Source organism: Lineus longissimus, chromosome 16 (assembly GCF_910592395.1).
Source record: "Lineus longissimus chromosome 16, tnLinLong1.2, whole genome shotgun sequence".
In the NCBI taxonomy this organism is placed as follows: Eukaryota; Metazoa; Nemertea; class Pilidiophora; order Heteronemertea; family Lineidae; genus Lineus; species Lineus longissimus.
In genome coordinates, this window is record NC_088323.1 from 9,178,113 (window position 1) to 9,191,929 (window position 13,817).

Below are 13,817 nucleotides of genomic sequence, written 5' to 3' on the forward strand. Positions count from 1 at the left end.
AGGCAATGAACACAAATCATGTCCAACAATAATCAGCATGTTAAAGGGGACTATAGGCGGGCGCTATGTGCACCAAATTTGAGTCTCCAGGTGACTTCTTTGCGCAGTAGAGTATTGGAGTTATTTGATTCAGCGATAATGTACTGTTCAATGTAATTTAATACGACATACTTTGATCCTGATAGTCTCCAGTCCCTTTTAAAGAAGTTGGCCCTCTGCAGAAACACTGAGACAAGGAAAAAGATTTGAACGGCCTGGTCAAATATCGCAGAACCAAAGATATTGAAGGGTTATTGATGCGTCTTTGGTGATATCGAGAATAAATAATCGGGCTAAACATACCCTTATTTCATTCTTAGCGATATCATACATTTTTGGTACTGTCTGTGTTTGCAAGTGTCATTACACCACTTTCTTCTTGTAGTCGCGTGTTCGGGCCACTTTCGTTAAGATATCCATCGCTCTTAGACACCATTATCTCTATAAAATCTAGGAAGCACCGCGTAAAACACGCCAGGGAGTCACAAAGTCAAAGGCAGTTGCGTGCAAGCAACAAACCATTGCTTTCAACCTATCCCTAAAATCTGCTAAAAACCCAATGAAAACAATTACTAACAAAACAGTCGCCTATTGATATAAGCGACATTTGATACACACAACAGACGCGTAATATTGCAAGTTCTCAACCAAACCCAAGATGGCGGCCGAGATAAAATCCGATGTTTACAATTATTATCATCTGCAGTGAAAGGAATCATTATCTTTTTTGATGAGGTTCGGACTTATCGAATTTCTCGGCGAGAATAGTTGGTATGAAGTAGAAAGCTTTGGCGAGATTACGAGGAAAAAAATTCTGATCACGTGATGGCAAATCGTCTGCGCGTATGAAAATAGGGAGTTTCCGCATCGCTTACGATTACGATTACGATTACGATTACGATTTCAAAGTCGTAATCGTAATACTCTCAAAACCGGCATGAACCAGAAATTTTGTTTCCGCATTCACACCAACGACTTGGTGTACTGTAGTATAGGCCCTATACTCTGCTCTCATGCTCTGGGTGCACTTTTCTCGGCGCTAAAACATGATCAAAATCGCCGTTGATCACATTAAATGCAGTTCCTATGTTTGGCAGATATGTTCTAAAGTATTCTTCAATGAATATTTCACCTTGAATTTGATATGTGGTGTGGAAAGTAGGCTTTTCGCTAATTCATGTTATCGTTTTTCGGCTTACGAAGATCAGCCGGAATCCTCGTTAGAACGAGTGCACCCAGAGCATGAGAGCAGAGTATAGGGCCTATACTACAGTACACCAAGTCGTTGGTGTGAATGCGGAAACAAAATTTCTGGTTCATGCCGGTGTAATGTTTTTGAGTGTTTCTATTTTGAGTGTTTCCCCTCATTGTTTGGGAACGCTAAAAGATAGATTGACAAGTTTTTCTGTGTTTCCCCCTATTGAAAAGTCATGGTCTCTCTAGCTGCCTATTGTTTGGAAACACTGACACATGGGAAACAACCACAGATGTTACACCGGTTTTGAGAGTATTACGATTACGACTTTGAAATCGTAATCGTAATCGTAATCGTAAGCGGAAATTCCCTATTATCGTATTGATCTTTATGGTGCGCGGATACGATCATAAGTCTAGTTCCCATATCGGTTATCAAAGTTTCCATGTCGGCGTGTGGTGGTTCCGACGTGGGCGCAGTGCGACGGAGGTTAATGTTCGGTAAAAATCGGAAAAATTTGAAGCGACCAATGAAAAATCTTCTCTCATAAACTGTTTGGCTTCACATTTCACCACCATTTTTCAAAATCCGACAAGCTTCATAATATTTCAACTTGAGATCCCTGACGCTTCATTTATTCACTGATTAGAATCATGCAGGTGTATGGTTTTATATTTTTGTTCCTTCTGTCCGCAAGTTTTGTGGTCGCCGTGTTTGCTCCTCCTCCTGAAGATAGACTTACGTACAGCAATTTCCTGCACACTTGTATGAATACAGTGTTGGATGTACAACGGTGCATAGCTCAAGAAGACGAAGATGATTCGGATGTAGATTTGGCTGTGGAAAGGCTGGAAGCTGTGCAGAGGAACATTCTTCGTGTTGCATATGAATGGGATGAATGCCAGCCATTAAGTAACCTTATCCAATCCATGATTACTGCCCTTCGGAACGAACATCAACATCAGGCCCAGAGTCAGAGACAGGGTCAGGGACAGCCGGGTGGTGGTGGTGGTGGTGCCACTGCCGCCACTGCCAGTAGTGGCACAGACACACCCAGTTTGCTCAGGTATGTTTGCTTCTTTGTCAGGATATTATTTTTTCTATATAGTTCCTATTTCTAAAACCAGGCGACACCACCAGTCCGCCCGTAATGCTTCATACATGCAGAAGCATTACAGCCGGACTGGTGGTGTCGCCTGGCATTAGAAATCGGAACTAGATTAAACTGGACCAAAAATTATTAGATGTGAACGAATGGCCAAGCCCTTTAAACAGTAAATGTACTGCAGCCATCCTTGATTTCACTATAAAGTCATATTTATACAATAGGCATAGCTAGCTAGGCTATAGGCCTAGGGCTACATTATGTTAGATACCGTATCCGGTCGTTTCACTCCATAACTTTTCACCCCCAGTCGTTTCGCTCCAAATAGCAGTACATGTATGTTCGCCTACTCATTGGGTAATTTCGCCTCCTTGGACTTGGGGTGGTTTTGCGTCAGGAAACTGACCAAAGAGTTGATTATCAAATTTTTTATGATGTATCATCATGTCCTGTCAACGTCATTTAAATTTAAGTTCTCAACGCGCTCTTTAAGTGCATCTCCATGTCCTCTGAACTCGAGAAATACCGGGCGCTGCATTGGGGCGAAACGACTGCGGGCGAAAAAGCCATGGAGCGAAACGACCACAATTCGTTAAATACATTAGATACAGCACCAGGTATGATGCATGTAGACCCCCTACAAGCTGTTAGCATACCCTTGTAGTTGAGGTATTCAGTCCCTGATGAAATCTAAATCCCCACTTTGGCACTTGCACTGTGACTGTGTCAACACCATTTTTAACCCTTTTCTATCCTACCTGCTTACATGTACATGTACATGACCATATAGCTGTCTATGAAAACATCCATATGTAGTATCCCATTTGCAAAACTTGTTTATTCTTCTTTTCCAAAGGAGGCAGATGAGTGGCTTTCACCCTCCACGTGTTAGAAATGGACGAATGGGACCTCCAGTTTACGACATTTCCCAATCACAACTTGAACACCTTTTTGACCTCGACTTCACTGTCCCCAGGATTGCTGCAATGTTGCATGTATCTGTCGCAACAGTTCGTCGAAGATTAAGGTATGTACATACTGAACGTGTATCAACAAGTTCATAAAATAAAATACATACTATGTACCAAAAATTGTATACTATAATGCATGAATTGAAATGGTACCAGTACCACATTAATGTCTAGGCATGTAGCATATGTTGTTTGTATTCTTATCTGTATCCGTTAAACAGTGGAAAGTTGCTAAAAGATAAGGCTTGAACATTTAACATGAAAAAGGTTTTAAAAAAGATCCCCTCTCAAAATTATTGGCTTATTGCTGTACTTGTTAACCCTTTCGCTGTGGCAGCCATCTGACAGCCGGCACCACCACGCACTCTTAGTCAATACTGCTAACAAACAAATTTGAGCAAAATTCAACTGAACGGTCAAAACCATTCAAAAGCGTCAACATCTGTACTATCGCGATCAGGATGAAATTAATTATTTTCTAAGTGTGATTTGAATGTTTAGAGAAAGTGCGTCTAGGTGCTTTTGAATTCACATCACTGTAGAGGGACATGACGTGCAGTGCACGCCATCCGCACGGGGCACTGCATGTGGCATGATGGTCCCCAGCATGTCACCCGCAGCGAAAGAGTAGTTAATAGGATTTTACCTGATACTCTACCCATGACGTATTTGTTTTTTGCAGGTTCTTTAATTTGTCATATAAAGATAGACGAACTCTTATTAGCGATGCAGAATTAGATGGAAGGGTCCAAAGCATATGTTCATCAAATCGGCGTCTTGGATATCGACTTGTTCGTGCAAGGCTTGTTGTGGATCGCATTTTCGTATCACGTCAACGGGTGAGAGATAGTCTTTTGAGGACAGATCCAACTTCAGTAGCTCTAAGGTGGAGTCAAACTATCAGGCGTAGGACATATCATGTTGCTGGCCCTAATTCTCTTTGGCACATAGATGGAAATCACAAGTTGATTAGGTGAGATTCAAACATGAATGTATTGGTTCTAGACAGTCATGACTGTCACAAGATAAGTATTTTCAAAAAGCATTTAGGGATCATCTCAAAATGATGCCCCAAAAGACAAAAGTATTTCGCTTGGGGGAGGGGGGTCCAGCTTCAGATGGCTTTCTTTTCGTCTTTTTTTTTTCATCTGTGGCATCAGTTTGATTAAAATCGGCAAATTACAAGAAAACCCTACTAGGCTTCTTTATACACAACAGGCCAGCTGTTGTTTACTCAAGCCAGTCACGATACTCGATTAGAAGTCCGCGCCAGCCTGGACCAATCAGATGCCCCCATACTTAGACGCCCTCACCTGGACACTTTCTCCAGAAGCAGTTATTATTTAAGCATATTTAATCAGACTGCTGTCTCTGCGTAGGAGTATGGGCTAGACAATGTTCATGAAGGCACTACACTCCCCCCGCAGCGGTTACCTCGCCCCTTTTCATATACATGTACCGTCGAGGGTGTTGATGATGGACTGGGTTCAGAGTCTAGATGGCACATGTTTGTTGATACTTTACAGCCTCTTTTTTATGTCTTTGGAGAAGTAGTTCAGCGGGATAAATAATAAAAATACCAGTGATAGATACCACTAACCCGATAGTTTCTGCCAACTCCTTAAATTATTATTGTTTTATGAGTGTTTATGAGTGCATTGTGTCATTGATTGATGTTTTTACAGTATTGGCATTTCTGTACAACATGTTGATGTAGGCACAGAGAGTGACTCCGTTCATTTTTTCAAGGAATGAAAGCTTGATGCCAGACATCCAATCTTTTCGTCTTTCGGAGGGGGGGGTCCAGAGAGAGACGAAATACGTCTTTTGGTGCATCAATGAATTTTGAGATGATCCCTTATATTTTGTGACAATAAATGCATTGTTAATTTTGTGAATTGGAATTGGGTAGTTCACTTTGAATTGTATTCAATACAAACATTTGTGTGTGCATGAAAATTAAAAACCCCTTATGGAGCCACTTTTGAAGAAAAAATCTTAAACTACAGAATATAATTGTCTTATTATGCGGAGTTAGAACTGTAGTACCAAGTGGACCTATGAACTACATCCAAACTGTAAGTTTACTAAGTGAGGTGATATACTTTGTTTATTGTATTGCCCTTAATCACATCATGGTAATAATAATTCAATAATATCTCCATGATCACATTTATACAACAACTGATCTTCTCTCTCTCTCTTCAGATGGGGCTTTGTAATACATGGAGGGATCGATGGATACAGTCGTTTAATGGTTTTTCTCTCCGTTGTTTGCAACAACAGGGCTGAATCTGTGATGACGGCATTTCAGGGTGCAACTGCTGAATACGGGGTACCATCTCGTGTTAGAGCTGATAGAGGGACAGAGAATAACGATGTTGAACATTTCATGAACATTTTCAGAGGTCGTAATCGTGGTAGCATGATCAGGGGCAGATCAGTGCATAACCAGCGTATTGAACGTTTTTGGCGTGACTTGTTACATGGATGCACTCATGTCTATTACGACTTGTTTCATTTCATGGAAGATGCCGGCATTTTGGATGTAAGTGACACTAATCATAGATGGGCATTGCAGTTTGTGTATAATCCCAGAATTCGAAGGAGTGTGGAAGAGTACAGGCAGCAATGGAATCATCATCAGCTGTCTACTGAGCGAGGCAGTACTCCAATACAGCTGTATGTTGAGGGTCTATTCAACCTGTACGGGACGTCACGCCCTCATGTTGATGACATATTTTTTGCAAATGACAATATTCAGCTGAACAATATTGAATCTTTTGGTATTGACTGGGAAGGTCCAACTCCTAATAGTACAGGTACAACTACTGTCAATGTTGTTGAGCCTGATGGCCCTCTTTCCGTGGAACGTTTAACTGTTTTGCAGCAAACAATTTCACCATTGGGAGAGACGGTTGATGGACATGGCATGGATATATACCTAAATGTGTTGAATTTCATAAGTCAGTCTTGAACGATGCAGCTGTCAGAGTAAGCAGAGGACCCCTGCCCCCCCCCCCCCTCCCCACCTGGCCAGGATTAAATTATAATTCTCCAGGGTCAGGGCGTTTGAAATGATAATGTCTATTGCTTGCCACGTTTTCCACAAACTACATGTATTCATTTTTCAGTAGTTATTGTACATGTACTATAATTACCTATCTAATAAGTATTTTAGTACCGAGATATACCAGCACGCACATGTCACTTAACTAACCCATCATGATTCAGAGTACCAGTACTTCTTTGCAGGCTAGTTGATTATACCATTAGGTTAGACCCACACCATGAACATTTTTTATGAATTTGGTTTACTACTACATATATCTATCACTGAGAAACTACTTGTCAAAAAGCAGTTCCCTTTTTTTGGGACACCTGATATAATATGTACCCCTTAAGAATCAACTCTTGGGCTCGCAAAATTTCTTGTTGTGCTAGTTGGGGGCAACGTGCAAAAATATACCAAAATTAGATGGTGTGGAACTCCGTGGTTGAAACTGCAGAACTGACATGTGCAGTAAATAGGATGGTACATGTTACATCCCTACAAATATGTTATTACCCAAATAATCAGATTGTCAAATCCATCTCAAAATGTGCTCTTATTCACTTTTCTACCAGTTCATTTTGTGTTCTTCATGGTACTTGAATAAATTGTGTGATAATTTGTATGTTATTTCAATCAGTTTTTGCTCCCTTTGTTCAATTTAATTCTTCTTTCAAATTGAGTTGCACTCTCAATTGAAAAAATGGAAAAAGGATGCATACAATAACCCATTCCAAGCTTTGTAAACAAGTTTATTAGGGGATGAATCAACACCTTTAGCATAGGACGTCAGCAAGGATGTTGCCATACCAGTTGGTATCCATAAGATTTGTGATGTGAGGTGCATGCTGATTATTGGCCAATACTCATTATTGGATGAGGTTTACACATGTAATAACTTCTGCACCCTTGAGAATCAATACTAGTATCCCACATTGCTGATCATCTTGGTATCAATGTCTTGGTATGAGATGGTCTGCATCAAATAATAAGAGAAAAATGCCCTGCTACTCTTAATTATTACAAGGACCGATTTTGGTATTGTGCAAGCGCGCCAGATTGACCATGCCATATACCGCACAACCTCTTGGGCCTGCTGTTCCTAAGACACCTGTAAGAGAGGCGTCCTTGTTAAATTAGAGGGGTTGAATTGAATGGAAACAACCACTTTGGGACCAAAACTACTGAGGGAGATGTCTGCTGTGACTGTACTGTCTTGCTCACCATGTTGGCGAGACGGTGGATCTGCCTGGCCCGACGTAGTTTGGTTGTACATTTCTTGTCTTTCGCACCATTTTGGAAAGACAGTGAAAGTGCCAGACCTGTCCTTCCCCAACTTAGTTTGGTTGTGACTGTCCTGTCTCCAGCTCTCACAATGTTGACAAGATGGCGGGGGTGCCAGGTCCAACTCAGTTCAGAAACTGTCCTGTCTTTCTAACAATGTTCACCAGAGGCCCGACTCAGATCGGTTATAACAGTCCTGTCTCTCCCTGTTGACAAGAGGTCCAACTCAGTTCGGTGGTGACAGTTCTGTCCTTCGCACACAATGTTGAGAAGAGGCCCGACCCAGCAGGTCGGTTGTGACAGTCTTGTCTTTCTCACCATGTTGACAAGAGGTCCGACTCAGTTGGGTGGTGACAGTTCTGTCTCTCTCACCGTGTTAACAAGAGGCCCGACTCAGTTTGGTTGTGACTGTCCTGTCTTTCTCACAGTGCAGATAAGATGGTGGATGTGCCAGGCTAGGCCCGACCCTGTTTTGTTGTAGCTGTCCTGTCTTTCGCACAGTGTTGATAAGATGGTGGAGGTGCCAGGCCCAACCCAGTTTGGTTGAGACTGTCATGTCTTTCTCACCATTTTGACAACAGATCCGACTTAGTTTGGTTGTGACCGTTCTGTCTCTCTCACCAAGTTGTCAAGATGGTGGAGGTGCCAGGCGTGTCAGGCCAGACTCAGTTTGGTCGTGACTGTCCTGTCTTTCTCACAATGTTGATAAGATGGTGGAGGTGCCAGCCCCGGTCCAGTTTGGTTGTGACTGTCTTGTCTTCTCACAGTATTGATAGGACGGTGGAGGTGCCTGGCATGCCAGGCCCGACCCTGTTACTGTCCTGTCTTTCTAACAATGTTGATAAGATGGTGGAGGTGCCAGGCTAGGCCCGACCCTGTTTGGTTGTGACTGTCCTGTCTTTCGCAGTGTTGATAAGATGGTGGAGGTGCCAGGCTAGGCCCGACCCTGTCAGATTGTCACGTCTTTCTTGCCATGTTTGTATCAAGAATGTGGAGGTGCCAAGCCCAACTTTAATAGTTGTTAGACTGTTTGATTGCGACTGCCCCGTCTTTCTAACCATGTTAGCGAGATAGCAGAGGTGCCAGACCAGATTCAGGCTGGACTGTTTGGTTGCAACTGTCACGTCTTTCTGTCGATGTTATAGCAAGGCCATGAAAGTGCCAGGCCCAACACAACTGCCTCATGAGACATGCCAAACATCCCAACATTATTTATCTAATTCAAAGTTTCATTTGGAGTGGTTGACACAATGATATGCTCAGACTCGTTTCTCTCCAGGTTGATTTGGAATTAAAAAGCAACATAAAAGCAGTTTATGAAATGTATCTTATTGCTTATATATACTAGTATCATACAGTGTCATGGAAGTCCCAGTTACATGTATCATTATTCAAAAGTTCACCAAATGACCAATTACAATATTCTAAACACATCATTATTATGAATGAAATAGATTCAACCTCTGACGAATTGCTACAGCAAGGATGCAGCCTAGAAGTCTGTGATTGGATGAAACTCTTTACATGATGTAGACAACAGTGACATGATCATGTGCTTGGTAATGACATTTAAATGATAATTGGCTTGATAACATTACGGCTATCTGCTTCACTAACATGTATTTACAAGGATGGTGAATGATATTTACATGGTAATTTAATTGATATACACGTATTGATAATAACATGGAAATTGACTCGACAACAATGACGTGGTGTACATGTAACTGATTTGATATATTGAGAATAACATGGCAACCTGCTTGACAACGATAATGTGCTTGACAATTGATATTTACATGGTAACTGGATTGATAATGAGAAAAACATGGCAATCTGCTCAATATTGCCGATGCCATTGACATGGTCATGTGCTTATTACATATGGTTATTACATGACTGTGTTCTTGACAATGATATATACATGGCAATTGTTTTGATGATGATAATAACATGGCAATTAGATTCATACTGATTCGACATAACACGGTCGAGGTGAATCACAATACATGCCCTCGCATAGTAGAGGACACTAGAGATACAACTGGTTCGGCAGTGAAAGGTAGGAAAAAAGATGGCATCTTACATCTTGTCGAAGCCTTTGCTTGACAGAATGCCTTCCTTCAACAAGGCAAAGAAAGGAGTTCGGAAGTTCGTGTCCTTTAACTTCTTCCATCTCGGAAGCCACATGATTGGCACACATGTATTGGCTGAAGGGTACCGCTTTTCTCCAGGCTCGACATCAAAGAAATTCACAACAATGTTTGGGAGGCCAAGTGGAGGGATAGCGGATGCCCCACTCATAAACTGCAAGATCTGGCTCAATGAAACGGCATCATCACTCTCATCTGGAATTTAGATTAACACGTCAAATAAGATAAGCACAAATTATTGATGCATAGGTGCCTCATATTGCATGGTTTTAAAAGTGCTGGCTACCTTGCAATGGTTCAATCTCTGGAAGAACAAATCAATTTTTTAATTTTTTGATGAACCATTGTGGCTTTCAAGGAACTCAAATTCATACATCTTCCACAGTGCTGCACTCCTTCTCTGGCTGAAGACAGAGTTACTAAGCCCATAAACCTAGCTTGTGGTAAAATGATGCATATTGAAGTGCTTATGCTTATCCTCCACATGAAACTCAGCTGATTCTTTAAAAATAGCTCACCCTCGCATTTCTTGAGGAAGACCTCGAACAGGTAGATAGCTGTTCCCTCATCTTTCTTCCTCGTCTTGTCCTTCGAAAAACTTATGGAGAGAAGGGCCCTCAATTTCTGACGGGTCAGAGATTCCTTCTCTCCGCACATGACACTGCAAAAACCCTCAGGGTTTTTCATCATCAGGTCGAAAAGACCCCCGATCGACTGTAGGCCCTGGATGAACTGATCTAGGGCTGGTTTCACCCTGTTGAAATAAACACTCAGTTTTAGAGAAGATAGGAAACATTCATGGTTACGGCTATCGGTTATCAGTAAACAGCCGTATTCTTGCCCAAAACCTCAGCTGCTGCCTTGGTTTTGCCAAAATATTAGAACAAATTTACTTGTTATCATATTGGTTTTAATACTTGAAAGCCATTAACAGACAACATTCTCAACTAGCAATCAGAGCCTCATTTGGCCAGCATGCTGAGCTGTGGCAAAGACAACCTCCTGATAACTGTAACTAATGGTAAAAGCATTGAGTTGTTTGCCAACCTTGAAACATACCTGTAGTATAGAAAGTATGTGGTGATATTTTTCATCAGCCCTCTTCTCTGGCTCAGCCCAACCACAACTGCTGCTTCTTGGCAGCCGATCCCCATCAAAAAGACTACATGCTCATGGCAAATCTTCTTAAAATCTTCATCTCTTTCACAATCTTTCATCTACAAACACAAACAAGGCTGTGGGATGAAGAAACATTTTGGCAATTTTCACAAGAATATAAATGAACAATGTGCATACAGAGTCTCGTTTTGAATTCAGCGGTTACGATGCAGGCAAACAGACTGCCTTGCCCTGGGTTGGTTAAAATAAATGTGGAAGGAAGGAGTGAAAAAACATTTGTTCAATTTGAGATGTTTTAGAAAAGAGAACTTGATAGTCAGTGTCGGTATTCATGGTCTTAAACACTTCGGGTTGAGATAAACTGTTTTTAGTGTTAAGATTTAGCTCCAACCGCGCATTTAGATAGGAGACCTATAACTCCATTTCAGAATCAATTCCTTAAACAAAGTACCAGTCTTGACCCGCAAGTTAGCCCACACTAGATCGGCATTTTATGCAGGGTGAGAGATACTCCAAGAAGCATCTCTACAGAATCCAGAATGAACTAGCACTACCTGCTAAGCCATGGTACCAGCTACAGACTTAGCCAACATTGAATTCTGAAAGAAAACCACAACAATAAACTGCACTTACTTTCTGCAGAAGGACGAATGCCTCGGGATCAGGTAAGTCTTCGAAATCCTCTGGGTTTTCCAGGACGTCTCCACACATGAGGCGCCAAACCTTTTTGGAGAGAAGTCCCAGGCCAGCACCACCATGGAGAAGGCTCCATGCAGTAAACTGGCCTGCCTGGAAATAAGCCTTCTCCTCCAATTTGGCGATGTTGAGGGAGAACGCCCTTCTCTCAACATTTCCTTCGAAAAGGTCCTGATGAAGGAGGATGTCCTTCATCAGCAGACTGTAATGTGAGAAAAATGGCACATCAAATTTCACCACAAAAATTGTGCACTGCACTCAAGTGATGGTCTTTGGCATGAAAACCTTGCCATCCTGCGGTTGTTGTGCAAAACCTCACACCTTGTTCAAGGACAGAATGTGTACAATTGTCTAATTTTCTTCAATATTCTATGGCTTGTGTTCTGAATACTGCGGACCCAAAGTGTTAAAGTAAGTAGGCCGCCTTGCAATTAAACTGATGATGCAGTCGAGGTTGGTTTGAATTTAGAAGGGGAAAGGTCAAAAAGGGCATCGGTAGAAAATACACCATGAAAAATCACGTTTTAATTGTGCTGCGACATCATGCTACACCCCTGTACGCTGCCGGTGCAGAACATCTGATCGGGGGTTGGGTCTGAGAGTGAGAGGGGGGAATCTCATCAGGGCCGGTAGAGCCATCCAGTGGTGGGGGGGGGGGGGGGGGGGTATCATCCCACCGTAGGCGAAGGGGGTTGGGGTTCTGGGGTACCTCCCCCCCCCCAAAATTTTAAAATTAGAACACTGGAGACACGTTGCAAATTTACGAGAACTTGCACAACGCGTACGTTTCTGAAATGCCCCATACGGCGCTCGCTCTCGAGAGGCAGGCCTATTACTTTAGGCTGGAACGCACATGGGACATGGGTTTACACTTTGTATTGTATAGAGTAAGCCGCCCCCCCCCCCCCCCCGCAGCAGCATGCATGACTAGATACACCAGGCCTACATACATGTAGGGCCTACATGTTACATGTGTTGCGCACTTCACATGCTTCATTCACTATCAGATCATGCATGTCATATTGCAACTGTAGCCCGCGTGCGTGAGCTTCGGTGTTCAGTAAAAAGTCATTTCAATCGTCTAACGTTACTTACCAACAGCACAATTTGGACCAGCAGAGCCAGATGGCTGACCCGAATCTTGCATGTCTGGTTCACCAGCGTCCATTGTCACAAATTAAAGAAGAGAATAATAAAGAAACAAATTGACGGATTGACTGCCTGTTGTTGATGTCGTAATGATCTACATGTGCGTCTGGAACTACGAATGCGCATGCGCAAGGCGCGAATAGACTTTGTTTCTTAGGCTCCCATTGGTTCCCCGAAGATGCCCGGAGAAGGTTACATAATATCCCAACACGTGGTCAACAAATCCCGACGTCGGATAATTAATTATCCGACGTCGGTAAATTGATATTCCTCTGTCGAAATATTTCCCGATGTGGAGTATTTATTTTGCCGACGACGGGAAAATAAATAACCGACATGGGGATATTAGACTAATGATCGTATCCGCGCGCCATAGATCTTCCTATTGTTGGACGTCATAGCAATTAATTACTATTGTCCGATATCATTAGCAGTTAACTCTTGTAACGAAGGAAAGTGATGCAGCGCTTTTATGGCAGTTAACCTGTTCGTTACTGTCATAATTGAGGGCGTCAGGCAGTCAACATTGTGATATTCTTGCAGCAATTACGAAAGGTCATGAAGTTAGTTTCTTGGATCGTAATGTGCGCTAGATGTTTAGGAGAAAGGAAGAAGAGAAGAAGAATGATATAAAACCAAGGTGCTGGACTCTTTTACCCTATTCAGTAGGCTCCTACAGAAAAATCTGAAATCATATAAACGTTTCAAGGGCAGATGATCAACATACATGTATCACAATATCAAGTACAGAAGATCTAAATAAAAATCTATCAAGTGCATGATTTTACAATGAAAACATACAATACCAAGGTCAAAAAGTTAAAATATCCTGCCGACAAAAGATTAAAACGTCAAACTATCAAGATAATGATATCTAATATGATATATCAAGTGCATTGATAATGTAATTTTGCATTACCCAATTTCGAAAATTGCAAATAGAAGGTTGCATTATCAATGAAACGGTAACTCGAATTGAATGGTAACAATGATAATGTTAATGTTACCATAGTAGGATTTATCGTAGAGTTCGAGTGACATAAAATCCTGGATA

At 41.9% G+C, this 13,817-nt stretch overlaps 2 protein-coding genes across 2 annotated transcripts; one reads left to right on the forward strand and one right to left on the reverse strand.

The window, feature by feature from the left end:
* The first annotated feature begins 1,711 nt into the window (after positions 1-1,711).
* On the forward strand, positions 1,712-6,291 carry LOC135500638 (uncharacterized). Its single transcript, XM_064792203.1, has 4 exons — positions 1,712-2,300; positions 3,196-3,366; positions 3,993-4,283; positions 5,519-6,291. Exons 1-4 carry the CDS (start codon positions 1,888-1,890, stop codon positions 6,285-6,287), a joined length of 1,644 nt encoding a protein of 547 aa, XP_064648273.1. The 5' UTR covers positions 1,712-1,887; the 3' UTR covers positions 6,288-6,291.
* A 3,173-nt stretch (positions 6,292-9,464) lies between these two features.
* LOC135500541 (G2/M phase-specific E3 ubiquitin-protein ligase-like) lies at positions 9,465-13,013 on the reverse strand. The gene is made up of 5 exons (XM_064792069.1): positions 12,710-13,013; positions 11,552-11,816; positions 10,859-11,016; positions 10,318-10,553; positions 9,465-9,994 (listed from the first exon to the last, which is right to left on the reverse strand). Exons 2-5 carry the CDS (start codon positions 11,807-11,809, stop codon positions 9,729-9,731), a joined length of 918 nt encoding a protein of 305 aa, XP_064648139.1. The 5' UTR covers positions 11,810-11,816; positions 12,710-13,013; the 3' UTR covers positions 9,465-9,728.
* Between the last annotated feature and the right edge of the window lie 804 nt (positions 13,014-13,817).

Coding starts and splice junctions, on each gene's coding strand:
- LOC135500638 (XM_064792203.1), top strand. CDS start 1,888: ATGCAGGTGTATGGTTTTATATTTTTGTTCCTTCTGTCCGCAAGTTTT. Junction 2,301..3,195: donor GACACACCCAGTTTGCTCAG/GTATGTTTGCTT, acceptor TCTTTTCCAAAG/GAGGCAGATGAGTGGCTTTC. Junction 4,284..5,518: donor GGAAATCACAAGTTGATTAG/GTGAGATTCAAA, acceptor CTCTCTCTTCAG/ATGGGGCTTTGTAATACATG.
- LOC135500541 (XM_064792069.1), bottom strand. CDS start 11,809: ATGAAGGACATCCTCCTTCATCAGGACCTTTTCGAAGGAAATGTTGAG. Junction 11,017..11,551: donor CATTCGTCCTTCTGCAGAAA/GTAAGTGCAGTT, acceptor TTGTGTTTGTAG/ATGAAAGATTGTGAAAGAGA. Junction 9,995..10,317: donor CTTCCTCAAGAAATGCGAGG/GTGAGCTATTTT, acceptor TCTAAATTCCAG/ATGAGAGTGATGATGCCGTT.